Source organism: Rana temporaria, chromosome 8, assembly GCF_905171775.1.
Source record: "Rana temporaria chromosome 8, aRanTem1.1, whole genome shotgun sequence".
Lineage (NCBI taxonomy): Eukaryota > Metazoa > Chordata > Amphibia > Anura > Ranidae > Rana > Rana temporaria.
The window spans coordinates 163,447,534-163,471,260 of NC_053496.1; the positions used below are offsets into that span (position 1 = coordinate 163,447,534).

At 47.1% G+C, this 23,727-nt stretch overlaps 1 protein-coding gene across 1 annotated transcript; it reads left to right on the forward strand.

Moving 5' to 3' along the window:
• The first annotated feature begins 3,550 nt into the window (after nt 1-3,550).
• LOC120909326 (zinc finger protein OZF-like) lies at nt 3,551-22,772 on the forward strand. Its single transcript, XM_040321074.1, has 5 exons — nt 3,551-3,614; nt 9,107-9,239; nt 10,818-10,961; nt 13,946-14,078; nt 21,533-22,772. Exons 2-5 carry the CDS (start codon nt 9,117-9,119, stop codon nt 22,546-22,548), a joined length of 1,416 nt encoding a protein of 471 aa, XP_040177008.1. The 5' UTR covers nt 3,551-3,614; nt 9,107-9,116; the 3' UTR covers nt 22,549-22,772.
• The last annotated feature ends 955 nt before the right edge of the window (nt 22,773-23,727 follow it).

A 23,727-nucleotide genomic window follows, 5' to 3' on the forward strand; every position in this document is an offset into this window, starting at 1 on the left:
GGAGGAACAGTACCCCATAATTGGGAGGAATAGTACCCAAATTGTTGGTGTCAGTGGGAGAAATGGTACCCTATCGTTGATGTTAGTTGGCAGAATAGTGTCTTGTATCAGTGGGAAGAATAGTGCCCCAAGGGCCAGATAATAGCAACCAAAGGGCCACATCTGGCCCTTGGGCAGTTTGGAGACCTAGTCAATGAGCAGCCCATACCTTTCGAGATTTGCCAGAGTCCAACATTCCATTACACCCGCACCTCTCCTTCACCCAAAGGGGAAGCTCCCAGAATCTAGAGCCTCAAAAAGCAGATCTTTACATGTCCCGGAACTTGCACCGCTTCCCACAACCAACTCCCCAGGCAGCTTCCCACAACCAACTCCCCAGGCAGCTTCCCAACTCCCCAGGCAGCTTCCCACAACCAACTCCACAGGCAGCTTCCCACAACCAACTCCCCAGGCAGCTTCCCACAACCAACTCCCCAGGCAGCTTCCCAACTCCCCAGGCAGCTTCCCACAACCAACTCCCCAGGCAGCTTCCCAACTCCACAGGCAGCTTCCCACAACCAACTCCACAGGCAGCTTCCCACAACCAACTCCCCAGGCAGCTTCCCACAACCAACTCCCCAGGCAGCTTCCCACAACCAAATCCCCAGGCAGCTTTCCACCAGAGTCCTCTTTCCTAAGACGCCCCACACTGGCAGGGGCAGGGCTGGCATTTTCTTACTACCGGTGGTACACACCAATCCCTACTTTGAGGACCTTTTCCACTTTCTACCCTTCATCATAGAATTCCCAACTTTAACTACAGTAAGATCTAGTGGGTAATTGTGGGTACTACCCTGGGCACTCCTAACATGTACCCGCCTTCCTGCTGTATTGATCACAGATTTCCAGTGTTGCTGTATTATTGGAAACTCCCTCAGACGACCCGCGCTGCACTTTGAATGTGGGAGGATGCCGCCCTCTCCCCATGACTGGAAGTGTCGGGCATTGCTCCAGACTGCAGAGATTTGGATTGGCATTGTAATTGGAAGGCGGGCGCATAGACATTCTACCCAACACAGTAACTTGAGAATTCAATTCCCTCACCTCTCTACTTTCCTAATGGCTTCCTATTGGCCAGTGTTTTCTTTGTGTAAGATCCTAGCAATAGAGAATAATAGGTGACCTTGCTGCTTAGGCTTGGAACATCTGTTCATGGCCGGACTCTGCATGTATGACGAGGAGACGATCATATGGTCTACATGTATGTACAGATTTCACCTAGAGCACTGGTCTCCAACCTGAGGCCCGTGGGCCAGAGGGGGCCCTTTTCTTGCTCTTATTTGGCCCACAAGGCACTATTCCCCCTACTGACACCAACGACGAGGCACCATTCCTTCCACTGACACCAAGAGTGGGGCATAATTCCTCCCACTAGTACCAATGATGGAGCCCTTTTACTTTCACTGTCACCAACAAAGGGGCATAATTCCTCGGACTCATATAAATGATGGGACACTTTTCTTACTACTGGCACCAAAGACAGGGCACTATTCCTCCTTCCACTAATACCAAAGATGGGGCACTATTCCTTTTTTCACTAATACCAAAGATGGGGCACTATTCCTCTTTCCACTGGCACCAAAGACAGGGCACTATTCCTCCTTCCACTGACACCAAAGACGGGGCACTATTCCTCCTTCCACTGACACCAAAGACGAGGCACTATTCCTCTTTCCACTGACACCAAAGACGGGGGCACTATTCCTCCTTCCACTGACACCAAACACGGGGCACTATTCCTCCTTCCACTGACACCAAAGACGGGGCACTATTTCTCCTTCCACTGACACCAAAGACGGGGCACTATTTCTCCTTCCACTGACACCAAAGACGGGGCACTATTCCTCTTTCCACTAATACCAAAGACGGGGCACTATTCCTCCTTCCACTGACACCAAAGATGGGGCACTATTCCCCTTTCCACTGACACCAAAGACGGGGCACTATTCCTCTTTCCACTGACACCAAAGACGGGGAACTATTCCTCTTTCCACTGACACCAAAGACGGGGCACTATTCCTCCTTCCACTGACACCAAAGATGGGGCACTATTCCTCTTTCCACTGACACCAAAGACGGGGCACTATTCCTCTTTCCACTGACACCAAAGACGGGGCACTATTCCTCCTTCCACTGACACCAAAGACGGGGCACTATTCCTCCTTCCACTGACACCAAAGACGGGGCACTATTCCTCTTTCCACTGACACCAAAGACGGGGAACTATTCCTCTTTCCACTGACACCAAAGACGGGGCACTATTCCTCCTTCCACTGACACCAAAGACGGGACACTATTCCTCCCTTCACTGACACCAAAGACGGGGCACTATTCCTCCTTCCACTGACACCAAAGACGGGGCACTATTCCTCCTTCCACTGACACCAAAGATGGGGCACTATTCCTCCTTCCACTGACACCAAAGACGGGGCACTATTCCTTCTTCCACTGACACCAAAGATGGGGCACTATTCCTTCTTCCACTGACACCAAAGATGGGGCACTATTCCTCCTTCCACTGACACCAAAGATGGGGCAATATTTCTCCTTCCACTGGCACCAAAGACGGGGCACTATTCCTCTTTCCACTGACACCAAAGACGGGGCACTATTCCTCCTTCCACTGACACCAAAGACGGGGCACTATTCCTCCCTTCACTGACACCAAAGACGGGGCACTATTCCTCCTTCCACTGACACCAAAGACGGGGCACTATTCCTCCTTCCACTGACACCAAAGACGGGGCACTATTCCTCCCTTCACTGACACCAAAGACGGGGGCACTATTCCTCCTTCCACTGACACCAAAGACGGGGCACTATTCCTCCTTCCACTGACACCAAAGACGGGGCACTATTCCTCCTTCCACTGACACCAAAGACGGGGCACTATTCCTCTTTCCACTGACACCAAAGACGGGGCACTATTCCTCCTTCCACTGACACCAAAGACGGGGCACTATTCCTCCTTCCACTGACACCAAAGACGGGGCACTATTCCTCCTTCCACTGACACCAAATAGAATAAAATATAATAGATATATATCTATTCTATTATATCTATCAATCTATTCTATTCTATTTATTCTATTCGTATCTATCTATTATTATACAATATTTATATATAGGTTGTGCTCTATAACATGGGGGGGGGGAGTACAGTTACAATACAATTTAATACAAGAGGAATCGGAGGGCCCTGCTCGTTAGAATAGGGATAGATAGAATAAAATAAATAGAATTGATAGAAAATTATAGGATGGATAGTTAGATATAGATTAATCTAGTTTACAATGTAGGAGCTATCTCTATTTTTTTTCTATCTATTCTATGTAATCTATCTATTTTATCTATTCCATGTCATCTATCTAATCCCATCCTCCCTCTCCTCTCTCCCGCACATTCCAACTCCAAGTCTCCCGCGTGCACGAGCATGCCTCTCGGGGGCCAAGTAGTTGAGCGCGCCCGCAATGTGTTCCCGGCGGCGTGGACGCGCACGTCCGTACGTCGTGTGATGCTGATCTCTGGAGCTTTGGTCCAGATTTGGAGCACAACAAAGAGAGGGTCGTGTGCAGGTCGGTGGCGGGATCCGTCCTCTCCGTGTACAGAGGAGGGTGAGGAGTGCGGACCGGGGGCGGAGGGGCGATATAAAACGTGTACTGTATAATATAATGATGGGGGGGTGTGTGTGGTGATGGATGGAGATCAGTGTATATCCTGAGGGGTCCACTAGCTGGTTCAAAGGTCACCCCCTCCCCTCCCCCCATATTGGTATTTCTGTTTCAGATCTGTCCATATCTTCCATGACTTCAGAGATACAAAGTTCTGTGTTTGTTGTTTTTGTTTTGTTTTATTATTATATAATAATATTATTGTATTCTTTTTTATCGTTGGTTTGTTTTTTTATTTACTTTTTTTGTAATAATAATAATACTTTGTATCATTGGTTACTTTTTATCGTTGATTTGTTTTTATTTATTTACTTTTTGTTTTATTATTGCTGTTGTTGTTTATTATTAGAAAAAAACAACGATAAAAAGTAATAATATTTCTATTACTTTTTAATCGTTGGTTTTTTCTAATAATAATAATAATAATATTAAATACTTTTTATCATTGGTTTGGTTATTATTATTATTATTATTATTATTATTATTATTATTATTATTATTATTAAAAACAAACCAATGATAAAAAGTAAATAATAATAATATTAAATACTTTTTATCATTGGTTTGGTTTTTATTATAATAATAATAAAAACCAAACCAATGATAAAAAGTATTTAATATTAATAATAATATTATTATTATTATTAGAAAAAAACAAACGATAAAAAGTAATAGAAATATGATTACTTTTTATCGTTGTTTTTTTCTAATTATTAAAATAATAATAATAATAATAATAATAATAATAATACTTTTTATCATTTTGGTTTGGTTGTTGTTGTTATTATTATTATTATTATTATTATTATTATTATTATTATTATTATTATAACCAAATGATAAAAAGTAATAGAAATATTATTACTTTTTATCGTTGTTTTTTTCTAATAATATTATTATTATTATTATTATTATTATTATTATTATTATTATTATTATTAAAAACAAACCAATGATAAAAAGTAAATAATAATAATATTAAATACTTTTTCTCTTTGGTTTTTATTATAATAATAATAAAAACCAAACCAATGATAAAAAGTATTATTATTATTATTATTATTATTATTATTATTATTATTATTATTAGAAAAACAAACCAACGATAAAAAGTAAATAATAATAATACAAAAAATTATAACAAAAAAGTTAATAAAATAAACAAACAATAAAAAATATTTAAAGTGGAGGTTCACCCAAAAAATAAATTTTTAACATTACATTCAGCCGAGTTGTCCTAATGACATTGGCTGTTTTTTTTCCCCCGTACATACCGTATTTTCACCGCCGCTTCCGGGTATGTCTTCTGCATACTGCGCGTCACGAGTTGCCGAACGTCGGTGCGCAGGCGCCGTATAGAGCCGCACCGACTTTCGGCAACTCGTGACGCGTAGTATGCGGCGGTCGGAAGCCTGTCAATCAATTAGGAACGCCCAGTCCCGCAGAAGACATACCCGGAAGCGGCGGTGAAAATACGGTATGTACGGGGAAAAAAAAAAAAAAAAAAAACAGCCGATTGTCATTAGGACAACTCGGCTGAATGTAATGTTAAACATTTTTTTTTTTGGGTGAACCTCCGCTTTAAATACTTTTTTATCGTTGGTTTGTTTTTTCTAATAATAATAATAATAATAATAATAAATACTTTTTATCATTGGTTTGGTTTTTATAATAATAATAATATTATTATTATTATTATTAGTAGTAGTATTAGTAGTATTATTATTATTATTAGAAAAAACAAACTAACGATAAAAAGTTAATAATAATACAAAAAATTATAACAAAAAAGTTAAAATTAACAAACAAAAAGTATTTAATAATATTAATATTAGAAAAAAAAATTATAAAAAGTATTTAATAATAATATTATTATTATTATTATTATTATTAAATACTTTTTATCGTTTGTTTTTTTATTAACTTTTTTTGTTATTATAATTTTTTGTATTTATTATTAATAATCTTTTAGTTGTGGAAGTTCAGCCTTCATGTAAAGTATAGTCGGCTTCCCTCGCGCTCCCCCTTTCTCATACACACAGGTGATCCCTGAACCGCTCCCCCTCCCCCTATTTGTAGGTTCCTAACCAGATGCAGAGAAGACACCTGAGCATGCCAAGGAATTGCAGGTAAGCCTACATTCACACACCGGTGCGAATTGCAGTGGCCGGAATGTTCTGGCCGCCGCACCTATTCGCTATAATGGCAGGTCGCTGGTGGTCGCAGCGAATCGCGGCTCCCTGCACAGCCAGTAATGATCGCTGGGCGCACTTTTATCTAGATTCAGGATGGCGAGCGCGTAGTTGCGGCGGCGTAGCGTATGGCATTTACACTACGCCGCCGTAAGTTAGCGAGGCAAGTACATGATTCACAAAGTACTTGCCTGCTAAGTTACGGTGGCGTAGCGTAAATCGGGCGGGCGTAAGGGCGGCTAATTCAAATTCGGCTGAGGGGGCGTGTTTTATGTTAATGAGGCTTGACCTGACGTGATTGACGTATTTTACGAACGGCGCATGCGCCGTCCTCCTACATATCCCAGTGTGCATTGCGGCAAAGTACGCCGCACGGTCCTATTGGTTTCGACGTGGACGAAAATGACGTAAAACCCTATTCACGGACGACTTGCGTAAAATTTTCAAATTTCGAAGCGGGAACGGCGGCCGTACTTAACATTACTATTCCAGCTATTTGATGGAATAACTTTAGGCCTGATAATGCGTTACGTAAACGGCGTATCTGTACTGCGTCGGCCGGGCGTACGTTCGTGAATACGCGTATCTACTGATTTACATATTCTACGCCGAACGCAATGGAAGCGCCACCTAGCGGTCAGCCTAAAAATTACACTTTAGGATACGAGGGTGTAAGACACTTACGCCGCTCGTATCTGAGCCTAATTTAAGCGTATCTGGTTACCAGAATACGCTTAAATTAGCGCCGACGCTGATACGCCAGCCTAAGTCTCTCTGAATCTAGCTATTGTGTGCGTCTAGTAGCGATCGCTGCTGGGAATCGCTGGCTGTGCAGAGAGCCGTGAATAGCTGCAGCCACCAGCGAGCTGGCGTTCTAGCGAATGGGGACGGCGGCCGAGCCGCTGCGGGGACGGGAAGATTCCTACCACTTCAAATCGCACCGGCCTAAATAGCGGGTGTGAATGTAGCCTTGAAGTGGCTGTAAGACCCCCTTTCACACTGAGGCGCTTTGCAGGCACCAACGCGCTAAAAATGGCGCCTGCAAAGCGCCCTAAAAGAGCGGTTCCGTTCCCTCCAGTGTGAAAGCCTGAGTGCTTTCACACTGGACTGGTGCGCTGGCAGGACGTCCAAAAAAGTCCTGCAAGCGGCTTCTTTGCAGCGCCCCTGCCCATTGAAATCAATGGTCAAAACGCAGCTGTAGTGGTGCCTTGTGGGCAGTTTTGACCCTTTTTCGGCCGCTAGCGGGGGGTTAAAACTGCCCCACTAGCGGGCAAAAAGTGCCGCAGAACCGATGGCAAGTGCCACTAAAAATAGCAGCGTTTTACCGCCGATGCATGGGGCAGCTCAGTGTGTAAGGGGTCTAAGCCCTCGCCCTCTACCCAGTGATGAGCAGCCTCAGCCCTGTGTAACACTCTGTGCTGACGGCATGGAAGTCGGCGGTTACTGGAAAGCTCCCGACGCATGCTAGCGATCGGGAGCTTTCCGATCATGTTGACAGCCAATCGCAGCAGTTACCATATTTATCGGCGTATACCGCGCACTATTTTGCCCTGAAAATCAGGGCAAAATCGTGGGTGCGCGATATACGCCGATACCCGCTTTCCCGCCACGAGTTTGAATACTGCGCCGGCATATACCGAGCGCAGTACACTCGTGAATCTTCGGGCAGTCTCGGCGCCTCTCGCACTGACGTCCTGAGCGTACAGGACGTCAGCGCGACAGTTGCCGAGACTGCCCGAAGATTCACGAGTGTACTGCGCTCGGTATATGCCGGCGCAGTATTCAAACTCGTGGCGGGAAACGAGCGGGGAGGACGCGAGGACGCTGCAGAAGGACCCCCGACCCGCCGAAGACGGCCCCCCGACCCGCCGAAGAGGACCCCCGACCCACCGAAGACGGACCGCCGAAACGGACCCCTGACCCGCCGAAGAGGACCCCCGACCCGCCGAAGACAGACGCCGGACCCGCCGAAGACAGACGCCGGACCCGCCGAAGACAGACGCCGGACCCGCCGAAGACAGACGCCGGACCCGCCGAAGACAGACGCCGGACCCGCCGAAGACAGACGCCGGACCCGCCGAAGACAGACGCCGGACCCGCCGAAGACAGACGCCGGACCCGCCGAAGACAGACGCCGGACCCGCCGAAGAGGACCCCCGACCCACCGAAGAGGACCCCCCGACCCACCGAAGACGGACCGCCGAAACGGACCCCTGACCCGCCGAAGAGGACCCCCGACCCGCCGAAGACAGACGCCGGACCCGCCGAAGACAGACGCCGGACCCGCCGAAGACAGACGCCGGACCCGCCGAAGACAGACGCCGGACCCGCCGAAGACAGACGCCGGACCCGCCGAAGACAGACGCCGGACCCGCCGAAGACAGACGCCGGACCCGCCGAAGACAGACGCCGGACCCGCCGAAGACAGACGCCCGAAGCCGCAGAAGGACGCCGGACCCGACGAGGCCGCCGCGCAAGACACCAAAACTGTAAGTACAAAAAAAAATAAAAAAAAAATTTCCCACAGGATTGGGGGCCACTTTAGGGGTGCGCGGTATACGCGGGAGCGCGTTATACCGCGATAAATACGGTACATAAACCGAATGCCCACCTCTGCCTCCCGGCGTTTAGGACCCTCAAAGGGCCAGGAGGTGGGCGGCGCAGAGGGAACAAAGCTCATCCCTCTAGTGTGTACTTGTCTCAATCCAGAGCACCAAGTGTCATTTCCGTCTGCGGCTTCATTCCTCTGCTGTCAGCATGAGTCACTTCTGACACCAAGAGAAACATGGTGACAGTGGAGGGACTTCCAGCTGATTGACAGCCCCAGCTCTGTTCCTGTGTGAAGGGGGTGGGTCCCTTCCCTCCCCAATCAGCTCTCGGGGATCTCCTCACTGAGCTCTGCCGTGTATAACTTCAGCTCTCCGCCCCCTTTATTCTGACAGCTCGGATAAGCTCTAAAATCTCTGGGCTGTAGAGGAGAGTGCGCTGGTATACATGTGAGTTGGGGATCTTAGATTGTAAGCTCCTTGGGGACAGGGGCTGATGTGATTGTACAATGTGTGTGTATATAAATACCTGTAATATAATATTTTCATCAGTCAAAAACATCAAATATCCTACTTTTTAATTAGATTGGATGTATTATTATTGTTCATTTCCTTTTTCTTGCTCTTCATGTGGTGTATTCTTCTACCGTTCCTCCAGTGATTACAGCATGGATTACCTCCAGTATACCGACCAGTTCTGTGACCTGGAGGAAAAAGACAAGGGATTGGATCCATTCCCAGAAAGGATCCTAAAAATCACCATGGAGATCGCCTTCCTCCTGACTGGTCAGGTGAGAGATTCTGAATCTGTTATTAGGTGGGAGCTTCCTATAATCTCTCTGAGGGCAACATCTCCATCTAGAAATGTTACAGAATCCTTCCTCCAACCCCACAAGTGCTAGAGACCTCCCCAACCTCCCCAACCCTACCTCTCCCATCCAACTGTCTCGTATTGTCCACCTCCCCCATCCAACTGTCTCGTATTGTCCACCTCCCCCATCCAACTGTCTCGTATTGTCCACCTCCCCCATCCAACTTTCTTGTATTGTCCACCTCGACAACCTCCCCCATCCAACTGTCTTGTATTGTCCACCTCGACAATCTCTCCCATCCAACTGTCTTGTATTGTCCACCTCCACAACCTCTCCCATCCAACTGTCTTGTATTGTCCACCTCGACAACCTCCCCCATCCAACGGTCTTGTATTGTCCACCTCGACCACCTCTCCCATCCAACTGTCTTGTATTGTCCACCTTGACAACCTCCCCCATCCTACTGTCTTATATTGTCCACCTCTCCCATCCAACTGTCTTATATTGTTCACCTCCACAACCTCCCCCATCCTACTGTCTTTTATATTGATAACCTCTCCTATCCAACTGTCTTATATTGTTCACCTCGACAACCGCCCCATCCAACTGTCTTATATATTGATAACCTCTCCCATCCTACTGTCTTTTATATTGTCCACCTCGACAACCTCTCCCATCCTACTGTCTTATATTGTCCTCCTCCACAACCACCCCATCCAACTGTCTTTATATTGTCCACCTCGACCACCTCTCCCATCCAACTGTCTTATATTGTCCACCTTGACAATCTCTCCCATCCTACTGTCTTATATTGTTCACCTCGACAACCGCCCCATCCAACTGTCTTATATATTGATAACCTCTCCCATCCTACTGTCTTTTATATTGTCCACCTCGACAACCTCTCCCATCCAACTGTCTTATATTGTCCCCCTCAATAACCTCTCCCATCCAACTGTCTTATATTGTCCCCCTCAATAACCTCTCCCATCCAACTGTCTTATATTGTCCACCTCGACAACCTCCCCCATCCAACTGTCTTGTATTGTCCACCTTGACAACCTCTCCCATCCTACTGTCTTGTATTGTCCACCTCGATAACCTCTCCCATCCAACTGTCTTATATTGTCCACCTCGACAACCTCCCCAACCCTACTGTCTTTTATATTGATAACCTCTCCCATCCTACTGTCTTTTATATTGTCCACCTCGACAACCTCTCCCATCCTACTGTCTTATATTGTCCACCTCCACAACCGCCCCATCCAACTGTCTTTATATTGTCCACCTCGACCACCTCTCCCATCCAACTGTCTTTTATATTGTCCACCTTGACAACCTCCCCCATCCTACTGTCTTATATTGTCCACCTTGACAACCTCTCCCATCCATCTCTTTTATATTGTCCATATTTTAAAGAACAGTTTAAACTGAAAACTGGTGAAAGGGTCCCATTGAAGAGACGGTCCCTTTGCCTAGTCAGGTGAAATTGATACATTGCTCTTTCACATTGAAGGCCTTTGACGACCTATCTGAACATTGTGTGTCAATCCACAGGAATACATCCTGGTGAAGAAGCCGAGTGACCTCCGCATCCCTGGAGGGTTCAGCCTGGATCATCTGCCTCCGACAAGTGAGATCAACAACAATGACAAGATTCTAGAACTCACTAACAACATGATTCAGCTGTTGACTGGAGAGGTGAGGACCACCAAAGGTTCCAGGCATGGTGATGGCCAAGTAGTTGGCATGCTCACTTTGTATTTTTTTATTTTATCTTTTTACCACACTCCAAATAACTGTTCTGTTTAACCACTTGATTATCGAGCCTGTTTTTCAGATTCGGTGTTTACGAGACTAGAAAATTACTTAAAACCCCCAAACATTATATATATATATATATATATATATATATTTTTTTTTCTAACACCCTAGAGAATAAAATGGCGATCATTGCAATACTTTTTGTCACACCGTATTTGCGCAACGGTCTTACAAGCGCACTTTTTTTGAAAAAAAAAAACACTTTTTTGAATTAAAAAATAAGACAACAATAAATTTTGCCCAATTTTTTTATATATTGTGAAAGATAATGTTACGCCGAGTAAAATGATACCCAACATGTCATGCTTAAAAATTGCGCCCGCTCGTGGCATGGCGTCAAACTTTTACCCTTAAAAATCTCGATAGGCGACGTTTAAAAAATTCTACAGGTTGCATTTTTCGAGTGACAGAGTAGCTCTAGGGCTAGAATTATTGCTCTCGCTCTAACGATCGCGGCGGTACCGCACTTGTGTGGTTTGAACACCGTTTTCATATGCGGGCGCTACTCGCGTATGTGTTCGCTTCTGTGCGCGAGCTCGTCGGGACGGGGCATTTAAAAAAAATTTTTTTTTGTTTTCTTATTTATTTTTATTTAGTTTAATTTTTTTACACTGAAATAAAAAAAAATAAAAAATGATCACTTTTTATTCCTATTACAAGGAATGTAAACATCCCTTGTAATAGAAAAAAGCATGACAGGTCCTCTTAAATATGAGATCTGGGGTCAAAAAGACCTCAGATCTTATATTTAGACTAAAATGCAAGAAAAAAAAAAAAAAAATTCATTTTCAAATGACAAAAAAAAAGAAATGTTGCTTTAAGACGCTGGGCGGGACTGACGTTTTGACGTCACTTCCGCCCAGCAGAGCTATGGGGACGGGCGAAGGAGATTTTTCCTTCAGTCTCGTCCCCAGTCACCAGCCGAACGGCCCTGATCTCCTCCTCTCTCCACCGACGGCTCCGGTAAGCGGCGGAGGGCGCGGGAGAGCGGCGGGAGGGGGGGCCCCTCTCCCGCCACCGATAACAGCGATCTCGCGGCAAATCCGCTCTGGAGACCGCTGTTATCGTTTACAGGACCGCGCACACTAAAGATGGATACCTCGTTTGTGGCAGCAGCTGCTGCCGTTACAGAGATATCCATCTTTAAAAACAGGACGTCTTTTGACTATGGGCCAGTAACCAAGTGGTTAATTTCTGTTAACCCCATTCCCTACCGAGTCATTGTAAAATGACGTCGTAGGGAACCCTCCCTCCGGGTGGACGTCATATGACGTCCTGTGCTTCCCGGGCAGCTAGGTGATGTGCGCCCGTCACACTGCTTGGGACCCGCTGCACGGGGCCGCGATGTCCGCCGGGCACCTGCGATTGCCTGTGATCACGGCAGGACCATGGATGTGTGTAAACACAGATCCATGTCCTGTCAGAGGAGACGAGACCGATGTGTTCCCAGTACAGAGGAACACACATCGTTCCCCTCCTCCTACAGTTAGAATCACTCACTAGGGAACATATTAACCCCTTCAGCGCCCCCTTGTGCTAACTCCTTCCCTGCCAGTCACATTTACACAGTAACCAGTGCAGTTTTATAGCACTAATCGCTGTATAAATGTGAATGGTCCCAAAAACGTGTCCGTCGCAATGACACGGTCGAAATAAAAATCGCAGAAAGCCGCCGTTACTAGATAAAAAAAAATGTCTGGCTGGAGGTCATCAGCATCATCTAGTCTTTTCTGCCCCAGTCTCACTGTCCCTGGCCCACCCACTTTTATTCATTTATTTTAATCATGGAGCTTGGGCATCAATTGCGGGCAAAACCTAGGGTGGCCTATATGCAGATGCAGCCTTCCTAAGAATGAACACTCCTCCAGAGTGACATCCACCCAGCAATGCATTTGATATTTGCATATCAGGGCTGATGGCTCTTGAGAGGAAAGTACTGAGGCGGGGTGATGTGTGGATTTCATGAAGATTTTTGCCTCAACAATTTATCTCGTGACATCTTTAAAATGTCGTATTTCCTTGGGACAGGGGTCAGCAGGGCAGATAGAAGGGTCAATCTCAGTCTAACCCAGTGGCGGCTGGTGCTCAAAATTTTTGGGGGCGCAAACAAATGAAAAAAAACCCCTGCAAAAAGCTGCCGCTGTGCCCCCTGCAAAAAGCTGCCGCTGTGCCCCCTGCAAAAAGCTGCCGCTGTGCCCCCTGCAAAAAGCTGCCGCTGTGCCCCCTGCAAAAAGCTGCCGCTGTGCCCCCTGCAAAAAGCTGCCGCTGTGCCCCCTGCAAAAAGCTGCCGCTGTGCCCCCTGCAAAAAGCTGCCGCTGTGCCCCCTGCAAAAATCTGCCGCTGTGCCCCCTGCAAAATGCCGTCAGATTGCCCCCCTGTCGGCACTTGCCTTTCTCGGGTCAGCCATCCTCCTCCACGATCCCTCGATGTCTTCTCCCACCCTCAATGTCGCTTCAGCCCATCAAGTTATCGGCAATCAGACCCGATGAACCTGATTGGCTGAGACGCATGTCAGTGTTAACACCCTGTGCGTTAACTATTTGGAAGCCGATTAGAGCCCACAGGCTGTAATTGGGAAGCCTATCGGAGCCACTGGCTCTGATAGGCACTTCCAAAGCCAACCAACTGCTGTTATTCAGATGGCCGGCGCTCAACAGGGGGCCGGCCACCTGAATAGTGGACAGCAGCGGCGACAATACATAGATTCATGCAATGCATGAATCTATGTATTGTTGAGTGGGTGCAGGAGAGGGGGCGGAGCTCCTGCGCCCACTATGGACACACCGCCACTGGTCTAACCACTGCACTCAATCCAAAAGAGTGCCTTTTGCATACACTGATCATGTTATTTATTTCTCCAGGTCCCTCTCAAACATGAAAATGTTGCAGTTTTCTTCACCACAGATGAATGGGAGTATTATAACGAACACAAGAGCCTCTACAGCGACACCCCTATAGAAGCTATAGAAACTCCGCGATCTGAGCGATTACAACGTAAGTCTTCAAGGGTTAAGGGACGCAATCAGAAGCTGGTAAGGTTATTCCTGCAAAACGGCAGAGAAGAACTTTCACTTAAGATGTAGATGTGCTTTACTACGGTCTTCAGTAAATTATTATACACAGTGCCTTGAAAAAGTATAAAACGTAAATGTGTTTTTCATTGGGATTTTATGTGATAGACTAACATAAAGTGGCATATAATTGTACAAGTGGAAGGAAAATGATTTTCAATATTTTTTTTTTTTTTTTACAAATAAGGCTGCATTCACACCTAGGCGTATATACGCCTGAAGCGCGACGCCGCAGCCGCCCCTCATAAGCTGGAGGGATGATTTTACATGGTCGGCTATGGAGATGGTTCACATCTCAACGCCTGCCGCCTGAAAAAAGGTCCCGGACATAGGAGATGTGAACCATTTCCATAGAGGGGGTGAGGCTGCATTCACAATCGCGGCGTTTTGTCGCCGCGAATCGCGGTACAAAATGCCGCTATTTTCCGCCGCAATTCGCGGGACAAAAAGCGGCGATTCAGTACGCCTAGGTGTGAATGCAGCCTAAATATGTGAAAGGTGTGATGTACATTTATATTCAAGCCTCAGGAGTCAATACAGTGGAACCTCGGTTTAAGAGTAACTTGGTTTGAGAGCATTTTGATTTGCGAGCAACTTTTTTTTAAAAAAATTCTGACTCTGTTAGCGAGTGATGACTCGCAAGACGAGCAGAATTCAAGCTAAATAGGTCTGCAGTACCTAATTTGGCCTGAGGTACGGGGGCGCAGGAGCCAAGCAGAGCTGAACATTGACCTGCAGTACCTAATTTGGCCTGAGGTACGGGGGCGCAGGAGCCAAGCAGAGCTGAACATTGACCTGCAGTGCCTCACTTGGCCTGAGGTACGGGGGCGCAGGAACCAGAGCCAAAGTGTCCTTGGGCCTTTTCGGCCATTCCGAGGCTCTCTGGCATCCCATTGAAGTCATCCCTGTAGCGGTCACCACCGTTTACGATATTCCATTCCATCAACCACGACAGCTTATCCGGCACTCCACAATCCAGCAGACAGGACCCATTGGATTTTCCCCAGAAATAATGAGACAGACAGCTCTGTTACTGGTTCCAAAATCAATGAATCTTTTAATGGTAAAACTCAGGTTTTCATACAGTTACAAGCATGCTTCAATAAGCACAGGGACAATGAAACTCTCCACCCCCAAAACATCACACAATGGGGCTTCATACACACTCTTTTAGATAATGACATTCAGATGAGTTAATTATCCCCCAGACGTCCTGACTCCGACAATAAGCTATTCATCTGCATAATACACATTCCTATGTCAGACGTTCTGTCTCCGACAATAAGCTATTCACCTGCATAATACACATTCCTATGTCAGACGTTCTGTCTCCGACAATAAGCTATTCACCTGCATAATACACATTCCTATGTCAGACGTTCTGTCTCCGACAATAAGCTATTCACACCTGATACACAATACACAGACGTCTGACCTTTAGAGGGTGCTCAGTCACATTCCACATCTATCATAGACTTTTCACACCATACAGTGTGATTAGCATCAACAATGAAAGGTCTTTCAGAAGCCAGACTCAATTAACACCTCAAAGTTAGACATCTGACCTTTACAGACTTAATCAGTACAATAGACACAAAACAGTATTAGCATCACACAATGGACAATGGAATATCTTATGAGCCCGGCTCAATTAACACCTCAACAGTCTATTGACCTGTTCATAAGGAACAACTTGTACTATTCTAAGATATCCTGCAAAACATGAATTATCCTTAATGTCCCATCTCATGTAATCCGAGATATCAGTTCTCAGTCATCCTATGCCCCTATCGGACATAGGATGACCCTAGACCCAAGAGTCATTGGTGAAGCTGGCACAGGAGTACCCCACATCCTTCAGAAGTCTCTGGGTGTCACGGTCCATTCCGTTACAATCACATTTCAGTCAATGCAGGGACAAATTATTTTCGTTTTCATTGACTCCAATGGGAAAACTAACTTTTGATATGCAAGTACTTAGGATTCCTGTGTGAAGGGGGTGTTCCTTGCCCCCAATTGGCTCTCAGAGCTGAGTTCTGCAGTGTAGTCATTTCAGTTCTCTTCCCCCCCCCCCTTTTTTTTTTTTTTTTTTTTTTTTTTTTTATAAACCTTTTGGACAAGCTTTATAAATTCTGGAATCTTTGAAAGCATGTAGAGAAGACTTCAGATAAACGGGTAGAACTTAGGTGATAGAGATGAAACCAATCCTCCTACATGAGGCCAGTCGGGGTATATTTCAAAATGAATTTTAGGAAAGTATTATTTTACTGACAGGGTAGTTTTACGCTTGGAATAAACATCCAGCAGAGGTAGTGAGACAGTCAACAGTAAATTGCTTCAAACATGCTTGGGACAAACCTAGGTCTATACAAAAAAAGTTAACGGAAAATATAAAAGTGACAAACAAAAAACGTGCAATCTCGATTGACTACTACTTGAGGGATTACAACCATTTTAATGCTTTTTATGATGGCTAATTTGCCATGACTGCATTTATTTATTTTATTTTTTTTGACTTGCCTGTATATTCTGTATCTTGGAGTACTCTAATACAGGGCTCATGCCACCCTCCCCTCTGTTGCTCTATATTGCTTGCTAAAAATTGAGGACTTTTGGACGGGGGTTTGCTCTTAGAATAATGCCCGGGGTGTAATCTTTGCCAGCATCTGATCACCTGAAGGTAGCAGCCTATGACCCAAGGTCTATGGATACGCAGCCTGTGTCCTGCCCTGTACTCCAAGATAGAGAAATACAGTGGGGCAAAAAAGTATTTAGTCAGCCACCAATTGTGCAAGTTCTCCCACTTAAAGCGGGAGTTCACCCATTAATCTATTTTTTCAAACAATCCCCTTAGATTAATGCTCGTTGTGTCTAGGGGAATCGGCTACTTGTTTTAAAATATGAGCTGTACTTACCGTATTCGAGATGCATCTTCTCCGTCGCTTCCGGGTATGGGTCTTCGGGAGCGGGCGTTCCTTCTTGATTGACAGTCTTCCGAGAGGCTTCCGACGGTCGCATCCATCGCGTCACGATTTTCTGAAAGAAGCCGAACGTCGGTGCGCAGGCGCAGTATAGAGCCGCACCGACGTTCGGCTTCTTTCGGAAAATCGTGACGCGATGGATGCGACCGTCGGAAGCCTCTCGGAAGACTGTCAATCAAGAAGGAACGCCCGCTCCCGAAGATCCATACCCGGAAGCGACGGAGAAGATGCATCTCGAAAACGGTAAGTACGGCTCATATTTTAAAACTAGCCGATTCCCCTAGACAAAACGAGCATCCATCTAAGGGGAAAAAGTATATTGTAGGGGTGAACATCCGCTTTAAAAAGATGAGAGAGGCCTGTAATTGTCATTATAGGTATACCTCAACTATGAGAGACAAAATGTGGAAACAAATCCAATCACATTGTCTGATTTGGAAAGAATTTATTTGCAAATTATGGTGGAAAATAAGTATTTGGTCAATATCAAAAGTTCATCTCAATACTTTGTTATATATACTTTGTTGGCAGTGACAAACGTTTTCTGTAAGTCTTCACAAGGTTGTCACACACTGTTGCTGGTATGTTGGCCCATTTCTCCATGCAGATCTCCTCTAGAGCAGTGATGTTTTGGGGCTGTTGCTGGGCAACACGGACTTTCAACTCCCTCCAAAGGTTTTCTATGGGGTTGAGATCTGGAGACTGGCTAGGCCACTCCAGGACCTTGAAATGCTTCTTAAGAAGCCACTCCTTTCGTTGCCTGGGCGGTGTGTTTGGGCTCATTGTCATGCTGAAAGACCCAGCCACGTTTCATGTTCAATGCCCTTGCTGATGGGAGGAGGTTTGCACTCAAAATCTCACGATACATGGCCCCTTTCATTCTTTCATGTACACTGGTCAGTCGTCCTGTAACCTTTGCAGAGACACGGCCCCAAAGCATGATGTTGCCACCCCCATGCTTCACAGTAGGTATGGTGTTCTTTGGTTGCAACTCTGCATTCTCTCTCCTCCAAACATGACGAGTTGTGTTTCTACCAAACAGTTCCACTTTGGTTTCATCTGACCTTATGACATTCTCCCAATCCTCTTCTGGATCATCCAAATGCTCTCTAGCAAACCTCAGACGGGCCCGGACATGTACTGGCTTCAGCAGGGGGACACATCTGGCACTGCAGGATCTGAGTCTCTGGTGGCGTAGTGTGTTACTGATGGTAGCATTTGTTACGTTGGTCCCAGCTCTCTGCAGGTCATTCACTAGGCCCCCCCGTGTGGTTCTGGGATTTTTGCTCACCGTTCTTAAGATCATTTTGACCCCACGGGATAAGATTTTGCGTGGAGCCTCAGATCGAGGGAGATTATCGGTGGTCTTGTATGTCTTCCATTTTCTAATAATTGCTCCCACAGTTGATTTCTTCACACCAAGCTGCTTGCCTATTGCAGATTCAGGGCCAGATCCACAGAAGAATTACGCTGGCGTATCTATTGATACGCCGCGTAATTTCAAAGTTCCCGCGTCTTATCTTTGTTTTGTATTTACAAAACAAAGATACGACTGCATCTGGGCTCGATCCGACAGGCGTACGTCTTAGTACGCCGTCGGATCTTGGGTGCATTTTTCCGGCAGCCGCTAGGTGGTGTTTCCGTCGAATTCCGCGTCGAGTATGCAAATTAGCTAGATACGGCGATCCACGAACGTACGTCCGGCGCATTTTTTTACGTCGTTTGCGTTCGGCTTTTTCCGGCGTATAGTTACCCCTGCTATATGAGGCGTACTCAATGTTAAGTATGGCCGTCGTTCCCGCGTCGCATTTTGAATTTTTTACGTTGCTTGCGCAAGTCGTTCGCGAATAGGGATTTGCGTAGAATGACGTCTCCGTCGTGAGCATTGGCTTGTTCCGGTTTAATTTCGAGCATGCGCACTGGGATACCCCCACGGACGGCGCATGCGCTGTTCAAAAAAAACTTAATTTACGTCGGTTCACAACGTATTGACATAAAACGCGCCCCCCATCACATCGATTTGAATTGCGCACCCTTACGCCGCCAAAATTACACTACGCCGCCGTAACTTACGGCCCAACTTCTTTGAGGATAAGGAAAATACGCTGTAAGTTACGGCGGCGTAGTGTATCGGAGATACGCTACGCCGGCCGCAACAATGCGCCGATGTACGTGGATCTGCCCCTCAGTCTTCCCAGCCTGGTGCAGGTCTACAATTTTGTTTTTGGTGTCCTTCGACAGCTCTTTGGTCTTCACGAAGGATGAGCTCCGGCGTGTTCGCACACTCCATGTGCAGAGCCCACCAGGAAGTCGGCACCGCGCTGCGCTAATCACAGGCGGGGAGACATTATCCCGATGCTCGGCTGCAGAGATCGGGAAATGTCTCCCTGCCTGTGATTAGCGCAGCGCGGTGCCGACTTCCTGGCGTGCTCTGCATGGACTGCGAACACGCCGGAGCTCATCCTTAGTCTTCACCATAGTGGAGTTTGGAGTGTGACTGTTTGAGGTTGTGGACAGGTGTCTTTTATACTGATAAGTTCAAACAGGCGCCATTAATACAGGTAATGAGTGGAGGACAGAGGAGCCTCTTAACCACTTAAGGACCGGACCAATATGCTGCCTAAAGACCCAAGGTGTTTTTACAGTTCGGGACTGCGTCGCTTTAACAGACAATTGCGCGGTCGTGCGACGTGGCTCCCAAACAAAATAGTTTTTGCGCTATAAACAAAAATAGAGCGACAATTTTGAAAAAAATTCAATATTTTTTACTTTTTGCTATAATAAATATCCCCCAAAAACATATATAACATTTTTTTTCCCCTCAGTTTAGGCCGATAAGTATTCTTCTACCTATTTTTAGTAAAAAAATCGCAATAATCGTTTATCGGTTGGTTTGCGTAAAATTTATAGCGTTTACAAAATAGGGGATAGTTTTATTGCATTTTTTTTTTTTTACTACTAATGGCGGCAATCAGCGATTTTTTTCGTGACTGCGACATTATATGACGGACAATTTTGACACATTTTTGGGACCATTGTCATTTTCACAGCAAAAAATGCATTTAAATTGCATTGTTTATTGTGAAAATGACAGTTGCAGTTTGGGAGTTAACCACAGGGGGCGCTGTAGGAGTTAGGGTTCACTTAGTGTGTGTTAGGGTTAGGGTTCACTTAGTGTGTGTTTACAACTGTAGAGGGGTGTGGCTGTAGGAATGATGTCATCGATCGAGTCTCCCTAATAAAAGGGATCATTCGATCGATGCGCCGCCATGGTGAAGCACGGGGAAGCCGTGTTTACATACGGCTCTCCCCGTTCTTCAGCTCCGGGGAGAGATCGATATGGAGCGGCTATAAACAAATAGCCGCGCCGTCGTCCCGGATCGCTCCCTGTGGGAACCCAACCGCCGCATGTCGCGGGGGGGGGGGGGGGGGGGGGTCCCGATCGGACCCCCGACCCGCGGAAAGGCAGGGAACGTACAGGTACGCCAATGTGCCTGTACGTGTCATTCTGCCGACGTATATCTACATGTGGTGGTCGGGAAGGGGTTAAAGAAGATACAGGTCTGTGAGAGACAGAAATCTTGCTTGTAGAGGAGACCAAATACTTATTTTCCACCATAATTTGCAAATTCTTTCCAAATCAGACAATGTGATTGGATTTGTTTCCACATTTTGTCTCTCATAGTTTAGGTATACCTATGATGACAATTACAGGCCCCTCTCATCTTTTTAAAGCGGAGGTTCACCCATAGCGCACACATTTTCCCCTTAGATTCCTGCTCGTTTTGTCTAGGGGAATCGGCTATTGGTTTTAAAATATGATCCGTACTTACCCGTTTACGAGATGCATCTTCTCCGCCGCTTCCGGGTATGGGCTGCGGGACTGGGCGTTCCTTCTTGATTGACAGTCTTCCGAGAGGCTTCCGACGGTCGCATCCTTCGCGTCACGATTTTCCGAAAGAAGCCGAACGTCGGTGCGCAGGCGCAGTATAGAGCCGCACCGACGTTCGGCTTCTTTCGGCTACGAGTGACGCGATGGATGCGACCGTCGGAAGCCTCTCGGAAGACTATCAATCAAGAAGGAACGCCCGCTCCCGAAGACCCATACCCGGAAGCGACGGAGAAGATGCATCTCGAAAACGGTAAGTACGGATCATATTTTAAAACAAATAGCCGATTCCCCTAGACAAAACGAGCAGGAAGCTAAGGGGTAAATAGAAACAAAAACCGAATTGGGTGAACTTCCGCTTTAAGTGGGAGAACTTGCACAATTCGTGGGGACTAAATACTTTTTTGCCCCCCTGTAATGGATAATTTGAAACCCCTCGTTGTGCGAAAGTTTTGTATTGTTTGTGTCTTACCGGTTATTTTTCACTTTCAACCCGTGTTTTAACAGGCCGAACAGTTCTCAAAGAAACAGCCAAGCCGAAACCAAGACGCGGAGGAACTAAAAAAGTGAGAGGGCCGCGAAAAAGTAGGTACATCAAGAAAAAGGACAGGAAGCCTCCCTCCCAGGATAACCATACCTCAGAAAACGGTACGGGGTACAAAACTGATGACAGCGAGGAAACCTTTGACCCCCGATTGATGGTGAAGTGCAAGGAGTGTGACCGCAAATTCCAGAACAAGGCGGCCTACTTATCTCATCAGAGAGCACACACCCGGGTGTTTAAATGCAACATTTGCGACATTTTTCTGTCTAACAGGCAGCTTCTTATCCAGCACAAGAAGCAGCACGCTGAAGCGAAGCCGTTCGCTTGTCCCACCTGCGGCAAGCATTTCCCCCGCCTCGTTAACCTTGAAGTACACCAGCGATTACACAGCGGCGAGCGCCCGTTCTCCTGCACCGAATGCAGCAAAGGTTTCTCCTGCCTGGCGAACCTTATTAAACACAGTCGCATTCATACCGGAGAAAAACCATTTACCTGCACCGAGTGCGGGAAATCCTTCGTCAAGAGCTCACATCTGTCGCGGCACAAACGCATTCACACGGGCGAGAAGCCATACACCTGTGAGGCTTGCGGCAAGCGTTTTACAAACAAAGAAAATTTGGTGACCCATCGGCGCTATCACACGGGGGAGAGGCCTTTCTCGTGCGGCGAGTGCGATAAAAAGTTCTCATTCAAATCGCACATGGTCATCCACCAGCGCATGCACACGGGCGAGAAGCCGTTCACGTGCACGGATTGTGGCCGGGGTTTTGCAGATCGCTCGCACTTGCTTAAGCACATGCTTTGTCACACGGGTGAGAAGCCGTACCCTTGTCAACACTGCGGGAGGTCCTTTGCCCGGCGCTCGCACTGCAGCAACCACGAAAAGACGCACATGCGTGAAAAGAAGTTCCAGTGTTCTGATTGTGGAAAGGGGTTTGGGCTGAAGAGCCAGCTGAAGAGGCATTGGAAGACCCACTAAGGATTGGAAATAAGACTCTCTCTTTTTCTTCTATATGGAGGACTAAAGCAAGGGGGAGCTCTTTCCAATAACGTTTAAAGGACCTTGAATTGCTAATCGTGCTGCTGAGTAAGCACTTCGATCCCAAAGAGTTCAGGATCGAGTAGAAGATAACTAGGGTTGTCCCGATACCACTTTTTTAGGACCGAGTACAAGTACCGATACTTTTTTTCAAGTACTCGCCGATACCGATACTTTTTTTTAAATGTGTCCCCAAATGCAGCCATGTCCCCCCACAAATGCAGCCATGTCTCCCCCCCCCCCCCCCCATATCCAGCCATGTCTCCCCCCCCCCCCCATATCCAGCCGTGTCTCCCCCCCCCCCCCATATCCAGCCGTGTCTCCCCCCCCCCCCCATATCCTGCCGTGTCTCCCCCCCCCCCATATCCTGCCGTGTCTCCCCCCCCCCCCCCATATCCTGCCGTGTCTCCCCCCCCCCCCCATATCCAGCCCTGTCTCCCCCCCCCCCTATCCAGCCGTGTCTCTCCCCCCCCCCCCATATCCAGCCGTGTCTCCCCCCCCCCCCCCCCATATCCAGCCGTGTGTCTCCCCCCCCCCCCATATCCAGCCGTGTCTCCCCCCCCCCCCATATCCAGCCGTGTCTCCCCCCCCCCCCCCATATCCAGCCGTGTCTCCCCCCCCCCCCCATATCCAGCCGTGTCTCCCCCCCCATATCCAGCCGTGTCTCCCCCCCCCATATCCAGCCGTGTCTCCCCCCCCATATCCAGCCGTGTCTCCCCCCCCATATCCAGCAATGTCTCCCCCCCCATATCCAGCAATGTCCCCCTTACCTGCATCCCGCCGCATCCCCGCTGCCGCCGACTGGTTAATACGCGCGGGGAACATCACAGCTTTCATTTGAATAGCTGTAATGATTCGCGCCGCGCTGCGTATAGACACTCCCCCTTGCTCGGGATTGGACAGTTCACCCGAGCAAGGGGGAGTGTCTATACGCGGCGGGAAAGACTACAGCTATTCAAATGAATGCTGTAATGTTCCCCACCCGTATTAACCAAGTGGGGGATGCAGCAGGGGGCGGGAGTATTCTATTTCGGTATCGGGGGTATTTGCGGGAGTACTCCCGCAAATACTCGGAATCGGTCCCGATACCGATACTAGTATCGGGACAACCCTAATTAT